Here is a 16,497-nt window from a genome sequence, read left to right on the forward strand (position 1 = left end):
CAGCTTTGTTTGGATATATATTCTATATATTATCTTTATTAGCGGTCCCCTCAATTCTTTTTTTTTTTTTTTTTTGGTGAGGAACATTAGCCCTGAGCTAACGTCTGTCAACAATCTTCCTCTTTTTGCTGAGGAAGACTGGCCTTGGACTAATATCTGTGCCCATCTTCCTCTACTCTATACATGGGACACTGCCACAGCACGGCTTGATAAGCAGTGCATAGGTCCAAGCCCGGGATCCAAACCTGCGAACCCCGGGCCACTGAAGTGGAGCGTGCAAACTTAACAACTATGCCACCAGGCTGGCACCTCCATTCTTTGGTATGAGCAGTTGACCTTTTCTCAGTCTTACATAAAAGACTATGAAAAATTATAGCAATCCTGTCCCATTTTCTGACCAGATTATTACCCTCAGCCTGTTATGAAAATTCTAGAGGTGCCATCAAGTACACGCAATTTTGTATGTTGCTTTTTGTTGCTTAACATTATAATAGCTATTGCTTAGTTGATGTGTTTTATTCCATTGTTTGTACCATATTTGCCAGATCACTACTCTATGGCTGTATAAATATTGCAATTGTTTCTCTTTTTTTCTTCTAGTAATTCTCAAATTAGTCGGTTATTTCTGAAGTTAGGGTTGGAGAGGGGGGAGTTTGAAAGAAAGGCTATTAATGCATATTGATTAGTACAAGAAATAGTGTTCTCTCTGATTTACCATATATCCTTTTCTTCCAAAATCTTATTTCTGCTAACTTCTGGAAGGATGTTAACTGATAAAAAAAAATGTGGAAACATGAACTACCATGTATTGAGAGTATATGGAAAATATGTTCATTTATGGTTCTTACCTATAAACACATACATATGCTCTTTACGTTTTTTCATTTAAATCAGTCTATGCAACTAAATAACATAATGTAAATACCGATTTCAGTAGATACAATTTTTAAAGCACTGTTATTTATTACCAGACCCTTGATTTTTCAAAGTGGCAAATAAATTTGGATTTGGAATTTGTATTTTCACTCTTTTCAAAATCCAATCTACATTGTCTTCACACCTTTGGATGATGCTCACAGAACTATCTCATTATCCTCACAGGTATTGTTTCGGAAACTGTCAAGGAAGTGCTCATGCCTTCATCACCAACAGACCTCTCTGAGATCTCCTTGAGATCGCCAGTTCCTTGTCATCTTCGTTTCTCCGAGACCATCTGCTTCTCATTAACAGAGCTCTTTCCCCCACCAATGGGTCACATGGTGGACTTAGAAGTGGAATTGATAGGTCAATAATTGATAGGTATTAATAAAATTTTCTTCCATCGATCAAAGTGCACTCTAGCAATTTTAAGTAGAAAGGCTTTAATAAAGGGAATTATGTGCTTAAAAATCATTAAAAGGATTGGAGAAGCAGACAAGAGTTGCCAGACTTCCTCTCAGATCAACTCAGATCAATTCGGCCACAACCGGAAACTAGGGAATAAGAAAGCCCGAGTCTCAGCTGCAGGCTGTGGCATTGTCCCACCTCAACTGCAATCCAAGTATCGGAAAGCTGTTGGCTTGCCTCCAGAACACACTGCAGCTGCTGGATTCACACCAGCACCATGAATGCCTCACACTGCCGTGTCTCTCCCGACTCAACCAGGTTCCACCCTCAAACATAGCATGCACACATCAGATTAGCAGAACCTAAATCACATCTCAGTCTCTGGCTACAGATTAGTTAGAAAAATGTAGTTTTTCACCTTCCAGCCTCTGCCACCCAGGAAGGTGCATCAGAAAAAAAAAATGTTGGAATAGATGTTGAGCAAACCAATCAGAATCTTATCACATATATCTAACACCCCTTGACCATTTTTCCCGATATCCTCCTCTAACTCCTACCTTAATACTACAGTCCTATTCCTGGAAAGAGCTGTCTGTTCCCACTGCCTCCACTTCCTAACCTCCCACTCGTTGCTTACTCACCAAGTACTGACTGCATCCCTCTCATATCCTCTCTTATCCCGTGACCTTTCCAATCTCCTTGCTTTGCTTTCTCCCCTCTCTTCCCCTTCCACCTCTGTCTAGTGTTCTCCAAGGTCTGCACTTGGCACCTCACCCCTCAGCCTGTACACTCTGCCTGGGTGATCCTGTCCACCATGTGCCATATCTACCATGTGCAGAAAATCCCCCAAAACATAACTCCGGCCATAAAATCTCTCCCAAGGAACAGACCCAGGTTTCCACCTGCATCCTGAAAGTGCCACCTGAATATCCCAAGCACCTCAAATTCAACATGTCCAATACGTATTCATCATCTTACTTCCGAAATCTGTTCTCCCCCACATTCCATGTGTGTGTAAATTGCACAACTATTCACCCACTTGCCGAAGCTAGAACCCTGGAAATCGATTGATTCTTCTCTTTCTCTTTCTGTTCCTACATCCAAACTGTCTCTAAGGCCCATCAATTCAGTGGAATCCTTTTACCTGAGTTCTTGAGCTTAACAGGTGCTCTTTAAAGAAAGACCTCAGACACGATCATTCTAGCACTTTATTGGAAATTGGTTGTGTACATCAATGAAATCAGATCAAAGTAAAAGCATCATTTTTACACAATAAGATCTTGATATGTGTGCTATCTTCTTACATAATTTAATAAATCCCAGGATGCTCCTGATTTTGGTCAAAGAGCTTGGGTGGTCCAGAAATCTCTCTATATAAATATAAATCATAGCATCTAAAATAACCCATCATTGTTTTGAGTTAGTTCCAAAAGTCCTGGGAGCATGTCTCAAAATATAAGTCTGTACCTTGGATTGGTTGCAGTGCTGGTGGGAGGGAGTGAAGAGAGGACATTTTACCACGGAGCTAATTATAGCAGGAGCTGGGGCAGACTGCAGAGCTCCTCTACGTGGGGCACACAGGGGGATGGGGGCTGGAGATCCTGAAAACTGCCCAGGGAACTCAGCCACCTGCATTTTCCAACATTGCTTGAATGTCAAAGCTATGAGACTCCAGTGCAGAAAGAAGCCCATTGCCCCATCTTCCTTGGCATTGCCAAAAAACGGCAGAGCCCTCCTCCAGATTGCATAGGAGCAGAGATTCTAGCACAGAGAAGGTCCCAGGAAGTTCCATTCATCTCCCTTCCCCTGCCATGTTCAATTCCTTCCCATTTTAGAAAACTTGAGGGAGTGACACCTCAAAGAAAACCACTTTTGAGCCAATGTGCTGCTGGACCCTTGGAACGAGGACGGGGTGGCTTTGCTTGCTTTGACCTGAGGGGCACTGGCAAAGGCTGCTCTGCCCCCGGGGCCTCCCTCACTACCTTCAAGGCCTTCATCAGCAATTAGGTTCTTCGGTTCTTCAGAGCTTCTCAGCATTCAGCAATAACACCTGCATATCGGTGGTGATTACTGCTCACAAATAGCTTTAACCTCCACTAAGTCAACGGTTCTCACAACCCTATGAGGTAGGAAGGGGAGGGATCATAATCCCCATGTGAAAGATAAGGAACCTGGAACTCACAGAACTAGGTCCCTTGACCAAACTCACACAGCTGGCCAGTGGCAGAATCAAAACCAGAACTCAGGTCTCCTCTCACGTTTCAAGCTCCAGAGTCCACACACCAAAGTCCCTCCTGCTGCCTTTCTGAGACAGGGGAAGAGGCCAGGGGAGGGGACGCTGTCCTCATCCCTCACCTGTTCCTCTTGGGAGGTTCTCAGACAGCCCCATTGAGCACAGGATGAGTCCGCATGCGATAGATGATGACCACAGTGGCCGGGCACAGCAACAAGGAGGTCATGACGACAATGGTGGCCAGGATGATGAGGACAATGACCCAGATATCCAGGATGTGCTTGGGGACCTGGCTGACGGAATCCATGCTGCTTCACTCTGCAACAGACAGCAAAGAGGAAATCACTGTTTTTGTACCCTCTCCCTGCCTCCTAGCTGGATGGAAACCCGCTCCAGGAGTCAGAAGCTTGGGTCACTTACCAGCTGTGTGCTTGTTAAGGTTGCTTGATCAATAATAATAATGGCCTCATTTACTGAGGACTGCACTAGGCAATTAATATGTATTGACTCACTTCATCCTCCCTTCAACCACCAACCCTATGAGTTAGGGACGATTACTGTCATCCTTTTTTATTTCTTGGCCTTTATTTTCAGTTATTCCCATTTTACAGATGAGGACTCTAACGCCCTGAAAGATGTAGATGTAGTTAATTTGCCCAAAGAAGTAAAGTCAGATCGGTGGGACTCCAGAGCCTCCATGTTTAACTATTAAACTATCATCTTATCTGTCTGTCCCGTCATCTGTCTAATGGGAAATTCATAGTTTTTGGTCCTTACCGCTTCTCCCATTCTCCTGGTAACAGAACCTCCTCTTTTCTGTGGAGAACCTACCTGTCCCATGTAGTTTGGTTGGGCCACTTGCCTGAGCATAGGGATGGATAGATGACCCAGGCTTGGCCATTACCAATCTCCATAGCCTCAATTCAGGGACAGGCAAGTGACCCAGGCAAGGTCAACCAAAGTCCTCCCAGGATTTTTATGCACAAGCTATTGGGAGAGATGATTCTTTCTGCTGAGACTGCTAAACTGAAAGGAAGTGAGTCTGAAAAGGATGGGCGTGGGGCTATCTCGCCCACATGTGGAAAGCCTGTCCTCCAGGTAGAAAGAGAAATGGAGCCTTGATGACCTCACTCGAGCCCCTGAACCCAGCCCAATCTGACACCATCCGCCACCCCGGACATTCCAGATATATGAGGCAATAATTCCCTGTTTTTGCTTAAGACAGTGTCAGTTTGATTTCTCTCACTTGCAGCTAAAAGAATTCCAATGGATAAAGATGTAAATCAGTTGTTCCCAAACTCTTTCAATTCATGGTGCCCTTAGTGTCTTAATAATTTTCTCACAGCACCCCAGGCCAAAAGAAATACCCGGCAGTTCTGCTGATTAAGTAGTTAGGTTCAAACAACTTAATAAGCATTTATGTCCCAACAAATTAGTAGCTGTTTGAAAAAAATAATACACACAAATTGAAAGAAAAAGATATTTTTATTTCATTCTTAATCAGTTACTAATGGGATATTTGCAACGGTTGGGCACTGCACAACTTCTGAAACTTTGGAATCAGGTTGGACAATGCCATCCTCACTCTCTATTTGACATTCATTTGTGCAGTATTTGCTGTATCACGGTGACTGCCAAAAACTCAGCTTCACCAAATATAACATGACCAAAAGGAATGTAGTAAGATTAATGTTAAACTTGTAAGCTGTCCTGAGCTAGTAGTTTGCACAATGTCTGACAGAAGTCAAATATCAATATTCCTGTCAAAAATTTTAAAGATCCTGCAGCACCCACCCACCCCGCCCCCACCTTTCCAGTGAGTTCACTGTGGTTCCCCAGGGCTAAGTGCACAACCTGGGAACCACAGATGTAACACGTTCCCTGCCCAGACAGCACAAGGCTGGAACAGACAGTTTCCTATGTTTCCTATGGTTCCTTCTAGATCTAAGATTTGTAATTCTGTGATTCTAGGTCCCAGGCAAAATTCCCAATTCCACTACTATTTCCTGCTTTATCTAATCAGAAACTTCTCCTTTCTAATGCCTTTGGTTTCATGCCTACTGTTGCCACTCTAAGCAAAACAGCGATTACCACACCCAAAGTAGAGTCCCCAAGATGTACATACAAGGATGTTCCTTTCTACATTGTTTGTTACAGCAGCTGCCACAACAAAAGTGTCCATAAATAGTAAAATAAAGTAGGGTATATCCATATAATGGCATACCATGCAGCAATTTTCATTCATTTGTTTAACAAATATACAGTCTTGCTACACACCAAGCATTGTTTCAAGTGTGTTCCAAATATTAACTTATTTAATAGTTATTAAAAAAATGATGACCTCTGGCGAGCTCCAAAATATTTTAACTGGAACAAAATAAACAAAGTGCAGGATAATGTGTATAAGATGATTCCTTTGGTTCAGATTTAGTAAAATTAAGTAGACACATAGGTGAGGGTATATGAATGAAAAATCTTTTATGAGCACAATCTCAGGAAAGTGTTAGTAGTGATTACCTTTGGGGAGTTGGACTAGGAGCCAGAGAAGTTTTCGCTTTTCATTCTTCATGTTTTCATGCTGTTTGAATTTTCTAAACATTAGCATGTATTGCTTTTAATTTTTTTACATTGACTGGGTTGAGGGAAAAATGGGATTGAGGGTTTTTTTCCTTTATAATTCTCTGTATTGAAAAGAGTAAATACATACATATACTATTTTCAAGTCAAATAAAATTAAGATATGAGACTAGATCAGAGGTCAGCAAATGCCATAAATAGTGCTACGTGAGAACCACCTTAGGACTGTATAAAAAACACTGACTTCTAGGTCCCATCCAGACTTTCTGAATTAGACTCAAGAGGAGATGGGAGGGGGACTTTTTTCCCATTTCCCAGGTGATTTGAATGTGTAGCCAGGTTTGGGAACCCCTGGATGCAACAATTTCTAAAGCCTCTCCAACTTTTTCCAGCACTATGATTTGGGAATTGATTCCTGGGTGCTCTGTAGCCAGTCTGGTCAGATCTGGGCAAGTTCCGGGATGAAAGAGAAGACTCCAGCAAGGCTCCTGAGGGCCGCAGGATGATCAGGCTGGGGCCTGCAGAGGAGGGAGAGGCACAGGCTGGCCCTGCCTCAGCTTTGGAAACGTGGTCACTTTCTCCAAGGTCTAAGGCAGAGACATATGAGTCACAGGAGACACAAACTGTTAAGGAGGGATGGGGGCGGGAGAAATCATTCTCTGTGGTCTCCAGATTACATCAACAGCTAGCTTGCCTTATGCCAAAGGAACTCCACAAAAGCCCTTCCCGGTAAACCCATTAACATCAAACAGTCTCTGTGACTCCAAATGCCAGGAATACATAATCCCCCTGGCTGACTTTCATAAGCAAAACCTGTCATTTCCAGGAACTCAGACTCCAGGGCTCATCCACAACCAAGAGTCATGGAACACTGAAGCTTAGAACCAGCCTTATTTCAAAGATGGCAAAACTGAGGCCCGGAGGTCTTCCCCCACCTTCAACTCCACCTCCTTCCAGAAGAATCATTCAAAAACATAAATCTGATCAAGTCACTGCCCCTAACTAAAACAAAACAGAACAGACAAGTATACAAATACATGAAATTTTTTCTGTAACCTGTCTAGATTGTACCAATATTACTCTTTTGCACAGGAAATTATTTAAAACCCCCATCAGACCTGCTCTGATAAATAAAATAAAATAAAATAAAATAAAATAAATAATAAATAAAATAAAATAAAAGCAGACCTGCTCGGAATGCCCAGGAGGGGCCCAGGGAGGGGGGTTTGGAGTCCTACTCAGTCAGTGGGCTGGGTAGATACCCTTAGAGGCACAAGCACTAGAGATTAGGGGGCCCACTCCTTTCACATACACAAATCAAACTGAAAGCAATACTAAACCAGAACACAAAAACGTACATGTTATGATGAAATTAAAGTTGTTTTTTCTTCTAACTGAAAAAATCTGAGAAAATAACTTTTCCCGGTAATTTTTTTGGTGTCCCTGCTTAGCACAGCCTGCTCACTCGGTACAGCACAGCTGTCTGGCTTCTCCTTGACCTCTTGGGCTCCTCAGAACAGTTTGAAAACCACAGGTTGTGATGTTCTCCAAGGGCCCCGCCAGAGCTACTGTTCCAGGGCTCTAAGGCCGGCCATACATGTGGCCCGGCGTCGGCGGGCACAGGGAGCTCTGTCTCCCTGTTTCAACCTTCTCAATCTTCAAACATGTGTCCTCCAGTTGGCTGTTCCTTCCCATGTGATGGGGGTTCCAGTCACTTCCACCTCTCCCCACTGTGAAAGAAAAATTTTGTCCCCAAAACAAGCACTATGCAAACCACATGTTCAGCATCTTCAATAGCAGGCTGGAAAAATTTGCTTGAGAAAAAGCAGGACTCTAAGTTACTGCTAGCTGACTCCTGTCTGACCTCTGTTTGGCATCCGGGTGCACTGGCTCCTTGCGAGTGCATAAAACCCTGTTTCTCGTTACATCCAATTAATAACCATAGATCAATCTGCTTATCATTTGCTTTGCAGATATATTACTTGTTATTTCTGATTAATGGGTCATGTGAGAATACGGCCCAAACCATTCATGTCTCAAATTTAACCTTATCACTGGTAAAAATATGATGTTTTTATGACCACGGAAGGTAAAACCGCAGTTAAGCCTAAACTCCTGTCTTTTTAAACTGGCATACTTTATCTGCTATTTACTTCACTAATGAATAATAAATTTTGACATATGTTCAATATAAGTTTGTCTAAGAAGCTGTGTTAACACCACCCTAAGCTGACAAAAAGGCCAGTGGTATCAGTAGCCACTGATGCCATCCGTGCCTCTGAGCTGGCACATCACAGCTCCTCTTTAGACCAGACAGTTTAAGCAATTTAGGCAATTCAACAGAAAAGTTAATAATCCCAAAAAGACTATTTGTATCCATTAACAAGACTAAGTGTAAGGGTCAAAAACTGTAGTTCCTCCAAAGGAGGAAAACATTGTACCTTCTCCAAAGGTGGAAAATTCATCCCATCTATCAAGTACTCCACTTGGTCCAAACTAGGAAGGAAAGGGGGGTGCCCTGCTGCCTGCTTGGAAAACATCAACTTTTACTGCTGGGACCATTTTTCTTAAGCAATTGAAAGTCCTTTTGTGAAAAAAAAAAAAAAAAAAAGAATCATTGTTCCAGCCAATCCCATCATATGGCAAATTTTCTAGTTCCAACAAAAAACATACAGATTTCATAAATTAAAATTTCCTAAAAGTCAGTAGTGTTAGAATAACTGAATTCAGGTAACTATTCTGTGCTATTTATCTACCTTTCCATCATGAGACTCACTCCCCAGCAAGCAACTTTTACCTCTGACAGAGCAATATTGTTTTTGGTTCAGCACTATCAGGACAAGTAACCCTGTCCAAGATATTCATTCATTCATTCATTCATCAAGTACTCACTACATACAAAGTACTCTCTTAGGAATTACTATTATTTACTCGGAAGATATAACTCTTTTACTTCCAAGAAGCACAGAGAAGTTAAGTACCCCTCCCCTTATTTCCTCAAACACAGAATCACACAAGCCGGCCTTTGTTTAACAAATACCAAGTACTGTGCTAGGCCTTGTCCCATACATTAACTTATCTAGCCTTCACAATAAGTCTATGCAGGATACATTATTTTATAGATGTGGAAACCAAAACTGAGAGAGGTTAACTGGTTAGTGATCATAAAGCTAAGTAAATGGGACTCAAACTCAGGCCTCCTGACCCTGTACTCACCACCCCACACAGCCCCCCCAAAGCATCCACACAGACCCAGGAGTGTGAGCATGGAGTGTGCCGACCCACAGCTCTCTTCTAAGCTCAGGTCAGACTCTTACTGCTTTTCGCCAAAGGCCATTCTAGATTTAGAGAAGTAAGAAGAGATATGCAAACTACAAAGATCAGGACTTTCACTTCTGGTAATGGCAAACTAGACAATTTTGAACAATCCTCTCACTGAGGACAATTAGAAAAATTGGACCCCCCCAAAAAAGCTGCTTGAAGGCACTAAGAACAACAAGATAATGAAGAGTTACCAGGCTAAGATCTGGAAGAAGACAGAAATCCAGGGAGGTGAGCCTGGCATTTGAAGCAGCATTTCCCCAGGTGAAGGATGGAGACTAAGCAGTGTTTCTGACACACTCAGGAGGCCAAGACTGCAAAGATAGGGAGAATAAAATCCCTGCATTTTGAGGCTGGACTTCAAAGAGTGCTCTTAGTACTAAGAGTGAACTAGAAGTATACCAATCCCAGAGACTGCAACAAACTTTGAATCATCACAGGCCCTGAAATTGAAATAAGGTTGTTTCAGATCACTAGTACCTCCAGATGCCTGGCAGAAGAAAACCTACATCCTCTCCAGAGGAGATAACATCACAATAGACTTCAAATTTTTTTATTCAACTATAATGTCCAATACATAACCAAAAATAAGCAGGAATGAGAAAAGGCAAGACGGGCCGGCACTGTGGCTTAGCAGTTAAGTGCTCACGCTCTGCTGCTGGCGGCCGGGGTTCAGATCCCAGGCCTGCACCGACGCACCGCTTCTCTGGCCATGCTGAGGCTGCATCCCACATACAACAACTAGAAGGATGTGCAGCTATGACATACAACTATCTACTGGGGCTTTGGGGAAAAAAGATAAATAAATAAATACAAATTAAAAAAAAAAAAAGAAAAGGCAAGATGACAAGAACAGAATCATCAGAAACAACATACAACAGAAAAAGATTTACCGGGGCTCCAGATACTGGAGTTGTCAGACAGACACACATGTTAAATGACCTTCTCACTCTGGTCAAGGAGAAAAAAGAATCCAATTGAGAATTGTGACAGAAAACTGGAAACTATAAGAAAGTTACAGTTTTTTAAAAGAACTAAATAGAATTTTTTAAAGATTTTTTTAAAGAACTAAATAGAAATTCTAGAACTGAAAAATACAATAATAGAAATTAAAAATTCAATGGATTGGCTTAACAGATGAGACATAGTTGAAAAACGAATTAGTGAACTGGAGGATATATCAGAAAGAAAAAACTTAGAATGAAGCAGAGAGAAATAAAAGAATGGAAAATACGAAAAACCAGGTAAGAGGCCTAGAGGAAACAGTGACATGGTACAACATGCATGTAACTGGAGTCCTAGAAAGAGAGAAGAGAGAAAGAGGCAGAAACAATATGAGAATAAGTAACAACTGGGAATTTTCCAAAGCTGATGAAAGACATCAATTCACAAACTAAAGAGCCCTATGAAATCCTAGCAGGATAAATCAAACGAAATTCATCATTAGGCACCTTATAGTAAATCTGCTGAAAACTAAAAGAGAAAAAAATACAGATTACCTTCAAATGAAAACCAATTAGACTGACAGCTTAACTTCTCAACAGAAACAATGGAATCTAGAAAACAGCAGAAGGATATCTTTGAAGTGTTGAACAAAAATAACTGCCAAGAATTAAGATGAAATAAGACATTTTCAGACAAAAATACGGAATTAAAAATTTCAATAATAATAGCAAATAAATAGTATAAGAAATAGAATTCAAGTGTTCTGATTTTCTTGCATTGTCTGGAAAAGGACAAAAGCACCAAATAACATTAGACTGTGTTAAATCAAGGATGTATATTGTAATTTCTAGGGCAGCCATTTAAAAGTAGTAAAAGAGACTTTTTTTCATAACTTCCAGAGAAAATAAGGAAAGGAGGGGAAAAAATAGAACAGGTGGGACAAATAGGAAGCACGTGGAAAGATAGTAGATTTAAACCTAAACTAACAAAAACTATCAAAGTATATAGAAACATAAAAACAAAATATAAATATATATATATTTTACAAGCAACACATGGGGATTCAGAACGGTCGAAAGTAAAAGTATACAAAGGAATTACCATCTAATCATGAACTGTATAAGCTAATAGAGCTATCTTACTATCAGATAAAGTAGACTTTTAGGCAAAAAGTATAACCAGAGATACTAGAAGATAAAATGGTTTTTCATTTTTATGACCTAATTTCAGAACAATAAAGAGAAATAGAAAAATCCACAATTATAGTGGGGGAGTTCAACACATCTCCCTCAAATACTCATAGAACAAAAGATTTTTAAAGTCAGCTAGGGACACAGAAGATTTCTTACATTAATAGTTTTCTATAATATATGATTTTGAATAGAAAAGTACCAAAACTAATTAAATATAAAAATTTAACATTTAAATTATTTCCTCTGAGAATAACTATATACTCATTTAATGGTACTGGAAGAAAATAACTTTGAGGATAATTACGTTAGAATAAAGGGAAGCAGAATATATTGCACTTAAAATTAAAACACATTCAAAGCAGAATAGTTTTAGTGTAGGAACAGGTGACTTTTAGAACTGATTTGACATACTAAGTCATTTGACCTGACTCAGATAATAGAGAGCTGGCTCCAGTGTGCTCCAGCTATAACTGTAAATAGGATATTATCATAAAGCAATTGCAGTAAGCAGAATTCTAAGATTGCCCCATAACCTCTGTTCCCTGGTGTTATTCCTGTGACTAGGTTAGGTCACATAACAAGGGTGAAGGGATTTTGCAGATGTAATTAAGGTTCCAGATCCACAGACTTTAAAGTAACCAACAAGAAGATCATCCTGGGTGGGCCTGACTTAATCAGGTGGAAGTCCTTTAAAAGAAGGCTGAAGCTTTCCCTGAGGTCAAAGACACTCTTCTGCTAGCCCTGAGTTGCAAGAAACAAATCTGCCAACAACCTGAATGAGCTTGCAGACAGATTCTTCCCTAATGGATCCTCCAGGTAAGAATGTGGCCTGGCTGACACCTTGATTGCAGCTTTGTAAGGACCCAGCTAAGTTGTGCTTGAACTCCAGACCCACGGAAACTACATCCTATGGCGTTTGTTCTATGGAGGTGAAACTTCTACAAATTAATGGTATTCTAGATATCTACACAGAATGTAGACACTATCTAGACACTATCTAGTTTAAGCCATGTAACCAACCTTCCATTTTACAGATTGAAGGAAATGACTTGCCCAAGGTCACACAGCAAGTTACTGGCAGGACTGACGGGAGCACTCAGGCCTCCTGATCTGGAGTGCTCTTTTCAATTCCATCATTATCCTGTTTGAGATGGGAGCTGGGAGGAGAAAATGGGGAGGCAGGCTGGAGAAAGCAGTGGCAGAGAATAAACTGATATAAAGAATGAGAGCCAGCCAGGCTTCTCGAATATACCTTCCTACTGTGTAAAAGCCTACGGGGGTCCTTGAGGCCCAGAGCCCTGAGCAACTTCACAATAGGTGAGGCAGGTGAGATGGTTTTCCAGGACCAAACACACACACACACACACACACACACACACACACACAAAAGCAAAGCAAAGCAAAGCAATGTCCTATAAGAACCACTGATGTGTGCAGTTCCATCCTTTGTATTTCATCCCTTTGATTTAAGGTCCAAATGCAAATAAATCTGGTGAAGAAGGTAATGGCTAAGGCTTGTAACTTATTTATTCTTCGCCATGGGTAAGAACATCAGAGAAGAGAGGGAGAAACACCGGAATCCTACTTGTAGTAGGAGATTCCACCAAATTGGGACAAAACCCAGAAGCATATGGGATGAAGGACAGGGAGAGGACTGGATGACTCTGTCTAGGTTACAGCTCTGCCCCAGCACTGATTTTACCCAACGCAGCTCACTTCTCACAGAATGCCTTCCCTCTCTACTCAGTGGTATAGACACCAAATAAACATTTCTTAAATCAACAAATCCCCAAGCTCCTGTATTCTGGTAGGGCGATGGAAGCTCTTCTGAGTGGAGGGAATACCAGAAAACAGCAAGGAATTCTTTCCTTTACACGCACACCACAGAGTAGTGTTCAAAGCCCAGGCTCGGAGGCCACTTGGCTTGGATATAAACGTGGCTCCGCCACTTGCTAGCTGACCTATCTTGAATACGTTACTTAAACTTCCTAACGCTTCCACCTACTCAGCTGAAAACAAAAACAAAAATGGGGAAATAACGGCATCTGCCTTATAGGATTAGCAGAATTCCGTGAGACAACCACACACAGTACTCAGCAGTGTTCTGACACACAGTATGCACTCTACAAATGTTCGTTCTGGCACGCACCGATGCACTGCTTGTCAGGCCATGCTGTGGTGGCATCCCATATAAAGTGGAGTAAGATGGGCACGGATGTTAGCCCACGGGCGGTCTTCCTCAGCAAAAAGAGGAGGATCAGCATGGATGTTAGCTCAGGGCTGATCTTCCTCACCAAAAAAAAAAAAAAAAAAAAGACAAATGTTCGTTCTGTGATTAATAATTCCTCACTGACCTAGGCAAATATCCTGCCTTCCTTAGTTAGAGTTAGCATCTCTAACTTGGATCATGTCTTCACTTTATCAATGATAGACACTTAATCCATTTCTTTTAAATCAACCAGCTGCATGGTTGATTAACTAGACCTATTCTTCTAGTCCAAGTATGAGACTAGTAGAGTAACAATTCAATCTAATTCAATAAACACTTATGGCACTGTAATTAACCCTGGGGATCGAAGAGTGGGCGTAGAGAGAGAGATAAATAAATACTATGTTTGCCCTTAAGAAGTTCACTCTCTTCTGGAGGAAAAAGACGTGAATTACAAGCGCTAATTGCAATACAAGGCAGAGAAGCGCTCCACTGAAGGTACAAACAGCATGCTGCTGGAGAAGAGGACACAAGCAGAAAGAGTGTGGACTCTGCAGTTAAGAGGATCTTGATTTGAATCCCACTTTCCACCTTTATTAGAAGCGTGACTTTGGGCAAGTTATTTAAAATCTCTAAACCTCAGTCTTCTCATCTTTAAAGCAGGGACACTAAAAGCACTATACTGCAACATCCTATTGGGAGGATAAAGTGAGACAATATGTATAAAGTCCCGGAACATAACAGATGCTCAAAAAAATATTAATCCTCATTCCCTTGTTTTTGTTTAAGTAAAACAGAAAACTTTACCAAGAAGGGGGCCTTTGATATGGGCTTTGAAGATAAGGACGTATTCAAAAGGAAGAAATGAGGGGAAAGGCAGGATGAGCAGAACAGACTCCATAACAAAGCCCAGAGGTGATGAGATACGTGGTGTGTTGGGAACATATGCAGTCCTTGTGGCTTTGGCAAGAGGCTTAACCTCTTTAAGCTTCAGTTTCACTTGTAAAATGGGAATAATAATAACTAATAATAGTAACTACTTCATTGGGATACAGTGGAAGTTACATGAGCTAATGCACATACAGCACTTACTTAGGACAATGCCTGGTACACAGTAAGGACTTCACAAACATTAAACTGAACTAGTGAACACAATATAGCTCCTCAACTCAAAAAGATTCATTTTACAGACTGAAGGAAACCTCCATTAGTTTGGGCACCTGATCTAGGAAACCGCAGTAATAGTTTCACAATCAAATAGCCTTTGATAGTCTGTCCCAGCTTTGACCTTCCACCGGAAATGTACACCCTCCACATCTGAACTGCAGCTCACAGTTAACTTTTGAGAGACTGCCAATGGTTATCCAACCGGTTTTATGGCCAAGGAGTTTACTGAGGAAGAAGGCAATAAAAGAAATGACTTCCTGCTGGCACCAAGCTTAATTATCCCAAAGTGGGAGAAAAGGCAGAGAGAGGCAGGTGGCTTCCTGCAGGTGTGGCCTTAGTCTAGCCCTGCAGAGCCCTAAGCACACAGTGCTGCTGATGTTTCCGTTCCACCAGACCCGGAGGCCAGAGAGGAGGCAGCTAGAACCAGCTCTGAGTCACTGATGCTGGGGGCATCTCTGCAGGCATCTTCCAGAATGTGAACAGTGAGGCTGATGGTTTCCAGAGCAGTAGACTTGAGGGTTTACCAGCATTGCCCAGATTATAGGACCCCTTCCTAAGGCTCTACCATCATAAGAGCTGGCGAGATTGTCAGAGAAGAATGGAGCATTGAGCCCAGACAGAGAGGGCAACTCAAGTACTGAGAAGGGGGCCTACTGGCCACCTAGTAGCGTGAGGCATCTAATGACCTATATCTCAAGTGCTGATACCATTTCAAGACCTTTGTACTTGCCGTTCCCTCCTCTTAGGATGCTCTTCCCCCCAGATCTTCCTTTCCAACATCCAGTGTCTCAATGTCCATGATCTCAACTAAAATGTCACCTCTTTGGAAAAGCCTTTTCAGACCCACCCTGTTAAGTTACCACCATCATCCACTAACCATCCTCTGTCTCATACCTTGTTTTATTTTCTTCATATACTTTCACAATTTAAAATTAGCTTGCTTGTTTGTTTCTAATTGGCCATCTTTGACCACCCGAATGCAAGTACAAGGAGAGCAGAAGTCTTGTCTCTTGTTCACTGTGGTACCCTCAGCATCTATCACAGGCCCCGGCACATAGTAAGTGCCCAATAAATGTAAGGCCAATGAAGAAATGAATATGGACAGCCCCGGCACATAGTAAGTGCCCAATAAATGTAAGACCAATGAAGAAATGAATATGGACAGACTGAGGAACTTCAGACTTGAGCTTGCCTCCTAGAACTTAACTGGCAGAGGTTCAGAAAGGATCCTTATCCCTGCAGAAGTCCCAATGACCCTAAAAGTCAGAACCTTATCTCTAAAATAAAATGACACCCTCTGGCTTGCTCATTTTTGGGGCTCTCTGTACATTCTGGAAGGATCGAGGGATACATAATCTTTCTTTCCCAGCCCACCCTATATGTACCCAGCAGAGGAGGACTGGCTTTTCAGAATAAACGACTCTAGGACTCCCTCTTGCTGACTTGCTTGGGCTGGTGAGCTCAAATTCAAAGTTTTGATACCCTGTGCTCAGGAGCTGGGCACTGAGGTGGGTGTAGGGGTGGGG

General features: G+C 41.7%; 1 protein-coding gene across 5 annotated transcripts in view; it reads right to left on the reverse strand.

The window, feature by feature from the left end:
* Positions 1 to 2,520: 2,520 nt before the first annotated feature.
* Positions 2,521 to 16,497, reverse strand: part of SMIM3 (small integral membrane protein 3) — a 47,803-nt gene continuing 33,826 nt past the window's right edge. For all 5 annotated transcript variants that reach the window (XM_087429543.1, XM_087429542.1, XM_087429544.1 and 2 more), the window contains exon 2: positions 2,521 to 3,877. In XM_087429543.1, coding sequence (XP_087285669.1) covers positions 3,702 to 3,866 — 165 coding nt within the window. In that variant the 5' untranslated portion in view covers positions 3,867 to 3,877 and the 3' untranslated portion in view covers positions 2,521 to 3,701. The remainder of the gene's footprint in view (positions 3,878 to 16,497) is intronic.

Source organism: Ceratotherium simum, chromosome 4, assembly GCF_057802395.1.
Source record: "Ceratotherium simum simum isolate JZ-2026a chromosome 4, ASM5780239v1, whole genome shotgun sequence".
NCBI lineage: Eukaryota > Metazoa > Chordata > Mammalia > Perissodactyla > Rhinocerotidae > Ceratotherium > Ceratotherium simum.